This window comes from Myxocyprinus asiaticus, chromosome 42 (assembly GCF_019703515.2).
Source record: "Myxocyprinus asiaticus isolate MX2 ecotype Aquarium Trade chromosome 42, UBuf_Myxa_2, whole genome shotgun sequence".
NCBI classification, from domain to species: domain Eukaryota; kingdom Metazoa; phylum Chordata; class Actinopteri; order Cypriniformes; family Catostomidae; genus Myxocyprinus; species Myxocyprinus asiaticus.
In genome coordinates, this window is record NC_059385.1 from 6,179,159 (window position 1) to 6,184,176 (window position 5,018).

Here is a 5,018-nt window from a genome sequence, read left to right on the forward strand (position 1 = left end):
TTTGATCACTATCAGTGTAATTAACCCTTTAGGGTGGAAACATTAACATTTTTTTTTAGGCTAATGAAATTCGTCATGGAAAACACATCACTTCCTCTAAACTGTCTTTCCGACATTTATGACCAGACACTGATAAATATTTATTTATTTATTAGCTCAAGTAACACAAATACATTACAAATGGTGGGAATGGATGTTTATTCAAGCATATGACCAGTTCTGACAAGCTACATTTTTCTACAGCATTGAATCACTTCTACCTATTGAACAATTACCTGCGCAAGATGTCAAAATCTCTCTGAACTTTTTTTAGAACAACAGCCAAAAGCATCAAAAAAGGCAGACAATTTGGATATGCATAAAACTAGAACAGTGAAACATGAAATCAAAACCATACACAATGTATCATTCATTACTTTATTCAAAGAAGCTATTTAGAGTAACATGCCAGAGGGCATGAATCTCATTTTCCCATCTATAGTGGTATTCTGTCTACCAGGCAATCAGGACTAATCAACAACAGCCCTCCTTAGATTAGAATGTAAGGAGACGTCCAAGCATTACGTCATCTTTTCATCGTTTTACAACGTCATTTATAATCATAACAAGAAACTGATTGACTGTGTTGAAGGCTGTTTGTGTTTAACAATAGGCATTTAACTGAATATTGTGCCAATGTGCAACTGCTGAAATAGACATTTGGAACAAATATTATTACAGTGCAAGAAAAAATATATATATTTTTGTCTTGTTTCCCAGTAAAACTATTAATAGATATGTAAAACAAGACAACTTCGAGAAGCATAACTGTGCCCATTAATAAGACTTGTTGTCAGAGAATATATCTTGAATTAATGTAATATTCTGGGTTCAATACAAGTTAAGCTGGACAGCATTTGTGGCATAACATTGATAAGTACAAAAATGTATTTATACTTGTCCCTCCTTTTCTTTAAAACAAGCAAAAATCTGGGGGCCTGGGTGCAGCGAGTATTCACGCTGACTACCACACCTGGAGTCGCGAGTTCGAATCCTGGGTGTGCTGAGTGACTCCAGCCAGGTCTCCTAAGCGACCAAATTGGCCCGGTTGCTAGGGAGGGTAGAGTCACATGGGGTAACCTCCTCGGTCATGATTATGTGGTTCTCGCTTTCAATGAGGTGCATGGTAAGTTGTGCGTGGATCGCGGAGAGTAGCATGAGCCTCCACGTGCGGAGTCTCCGCGGTGTCATGCACGACGAGCCACGTGATAAGATGCATGGATTGACTGTCTCAGAAGTGGAGGCAACTGAGACTTGTCCTCCACCACCCGAATTGAGGTGAGTAACCGTGCCACCACGAGGACCTAGTAAGTAGTGGAAATTGGGCATTCCAAAATTGGGGAGAAAAGGGGATACAATTATTTATTATATATATATATATATATATATATATATATATATATATATATATATATATATATATATATATATATATATATATATATATATAAATAAAAAAATAAAACGAGCAGTGAGGCACTTACAATGGAAGTGAATGGGGCCAATATGTAATCATTAAAATATTCACTGTTTTTAAAGTATAGCCTCAAGACATAATCAATATGTATGTTAACATGATTTTAGTGTGATAAAATCACTGATTAACCATTTTTGTGTAAAGCTGTATCCAATATTTGTAATGACAATGTAACACCATAAACCCTAAAATGACTAAATATTATTTAAACAACTTAACTCAAATAATACATGAGTTTTAACAGAAGAATTATTGTAAGTGCTTTTATAAAATTATAAGCTTCACATTTCTGCCTTTAAACTCTCCAAAAATTGGCCCCATTCACTTCCATTGTAAGTGGCTCACTGTAATCTCGATTTTTATTTATTTATTTACAAAAAATTGTTTTTTTTTTTGGTAATCAACATTGTGCCACAAATGCTGTGAATTGAGCTTAACCTGTAATAAGCCCAGAATATTTTTTTTCTTGTTTTTCAGTATAACAAAATATTACTTTTTGAGTTTTATGCTTAAAACACTTTGCCAGTGAGGTACAACTTAAATGTTTAGACATTCTACCGGACAACAAGACATAAATACTGACGATTACTGTTCTTCAAATGGTTTTATTTTTTTATTTATTTTTTTTTTCATAGGTGACAACATTCAAAATGTGTTTTTATAAAGTTTTAAATATGTAAATCTCTGGAAGTCCAACCTGAGATAAAAATCAGGTGGGCCTGCATTAATCCTGGCCCATGAATATTTACGAAGAGATGGAAAGTTTAGGTTTCAGATCCTCCATTCTGATTGGTGATGATGGGGATTTATGACCCGTCAAGCTCAGCTGAAGATCTGTATAAATCTGAGGCTGTCATCAACTTGCAACACAAACTCAAAAAGGAGTTCCAGCTCAGACAAGAAGTGAAATCAGCAAAGGTTTCCTTTTTGGTGGATTGACAGCTAGAGGTGTAGACATGCTGCTGAAGAGTGGGTTTCTTTTGCTCTTTGTTTTGGTTGCATCAGCATATGAAACGGATCAAGAACCTGTGCAACCAAAGCGAGCAAGATTCTCAGCCAACAGCCCTAGTAAGTAGAAATTCCTTAACAGAAATGTCTTTAGTTTTTAGAGAATGCATGGACAAATGTTCAAAAAAGCATTTCAACATTGAGGGAAAATCCAGCTTAACCTGGTAACTGTGTTTTGGAACATGGCAGCTGGTTTGTTGCTGCTACAACATCGTCTACCAGCTTGCACCAGTTAATGACCCTCTTAAGCTAGAAACCATCTATACCATGCTCCAAATGCTGGTACATGGATTTTTCCAGCAGGGTAATGTCTTTCTTTTTTGCACTGGGCAATTCTAGTTTTATTCTTCTCTGATGGTGTTATTGCTTTGTGGTTCAAGACCTGGGTTCATAACCAAAAGGTTAGGTTGAATCCCAGAAGCTGTGGCCATGAGCAAGACATTTTAAAGGAACATTCCAAGTTCAGTACAGTTTGCTCCATGTGGACTGTCTCTATACTAAAACTGTCCAAAATGTCACAAGTCTTCTTTTCCTCCAGCTTATGTTGCCCGCTGCCTGAACGGTGCTCTGCAGGTGGGCTGTGCACCCTTCGCCTGTTTGGAGAATTCCACCTGCGACACTGACGGCATGCATGAAATCTGCAACGCCTTCTTCCACACAGCTGCAATTTTCAATACAGAGGTAAAAAAAAAAAAAAATAATAATTCACCCAAAAATGAAAATTCTGTCATCATTTACTCCTCATTTTACTTCAAACCTGTATGACTTTCTTTCTTCTGTTGAATACTAAAGAAGATGGGCAGTATGTCTCAGTCACCATTCACTTTCATTGCATCTTTTTTGTGTACAGTGAAACTGAATGGGGCTGGAGACTGCCATTCTTTTTTTTCCCAATTTGGAACAACATGAAGAAGAGTAAATGATGACTTCACTAGAATGATTTGCTCTGTGTATTAGAATTGCAACTTTTTATTCTTCATTTGTATGTTTGTTTTTTGTTTTTTATGTAAGTAACCTTCTTTTATAGGGAAAGACCTTTGTGAAAGAAAGCATCAAATGCATTGCCAACGGTGTCACCTCTAAGGTTTTCCAGACCATCAGACGCTGTTCCACCTTCCAGAAGATGATTGCTGAAGTGCAGGAGGAATGTTACAAGAAGCTTGACATCTGTGAAGTGGCCCAATCCAATCCTGAAGCCATTGGGGATGTCGTCCAGGTGCCCAGCCACTTCCCAAACAGGTAATACCATACTAACTTTCTTTGAATGAGTGATTCACTGCACCCTCATGGTATTCCAAACTCAAATGTAGTTATATCTTTAAACTATATACTATATAAATACATTTTATCTTTAAACTATATGCATACCTATATGCAGTATATATAAATTATTTTTATTTTTCAACATTGATATGAATGAGATTTTAGAACTTTGGCAAAGGCGAAAATTTCATCTGTCAATATTGAGTTACATTTCAGTAAGAACATACTGCATGGCTTCAGTAGACTTTGAATATAGCACACAAGTCATATGGATTCTCCTCTTGTGTTCCACACAAAAAAAAAAACAACTTTCTGGTTGGGAACAACATGAGGATTAGTAAATATTTACAATACAGTTTTTTATAAATGTTTCCTTTAAAGTGAACAATATTGCATGTAATTACTCGACTGCACACTGATGCAATCATGTTTTTGCGATTCAGGTATTACAGCACACTTCTACAGAGCTTAATGGAGTGCGACGATGACACTGTTGAGGTGGTGCGAGCTGGGCTAGTGTCCAGACTGGGGCCCAACATGGCTACCCTCTTGCAGCTGCTTCAGAACAAACCCTGCCCATCCGAACCAGCTGCAGTAGGGTCTGCTGGGATTGAGGGTCGCACCGGGTTCCGCTGGCCCCCCATGTTCAAGATCCAGCCCAACCTCCGCAACAGGGATCCCACTCACCTCTTCGCCAGGAAACGCTCAACTGAAGGGAGCTCTTAGGGTGGCACGCTTTTATGCCCACTGCTGCATATTCAGTAACACGATTATTAAAAGCACAGTTTCCATTTGCACAGTCATGCATAATAATGGTGCATATAACTGGAAGAGTAGTGATTGTATCATTTGAGTATATAATGGGACATAAAATGAATCTTCACTTAGTTCATAGAAACCAACAATTATTTGATTGCATTGCATTAAATGTACATTCCAATGTCATTTATTGCATATGAATGTTTTAGACTTCTACTATTTAATTGTATTTTTAGATTATGACCTTGTTGTGGATTTGGAAAATAATGCAAGAGAAGCTAAATCTGTTGCACCACATTTTGTAAAAGGATACCTGACACGTTTACCAACTTGTAGTGGCAGGTCAAAGCTATTTATTAATGTTCATTGAATATAATTATATATATATATTCTTACCAAATGTAATTTATTTAGCTTATGTTTGTTTATTTTATCTAGTCAACAAAGTCTGAAATGTTTGCACTAGTTCAGC

General features: G+C 36.7%; 1 protein-coding gene across 1 annotated transcript; it reads left to right on the top strand.

Annotated features, from left to right (window-relative positions):
• Positions 1-2,472: 2,472 nt before the first annotated feature.
• On the top strand, positions 2,473-4,513 carry LOC127432818 (stanniocalcin-like). The gene is made up of 4 exons (XM_051684248.1): positions 2,473-2,584; positions 3,063-3,205; positions 3,552-3,763; positions 4,231-4,513. Exons 1-4 carry the CDS (start codon positions 2,473-2,475, stop codon positions 4,511-4,513), a joined length of 750 nt encoding a protein of 249 aa, XP_051540208.1.
• Positions 4,514-5,018: the final 505 nt, after the last annotated feature.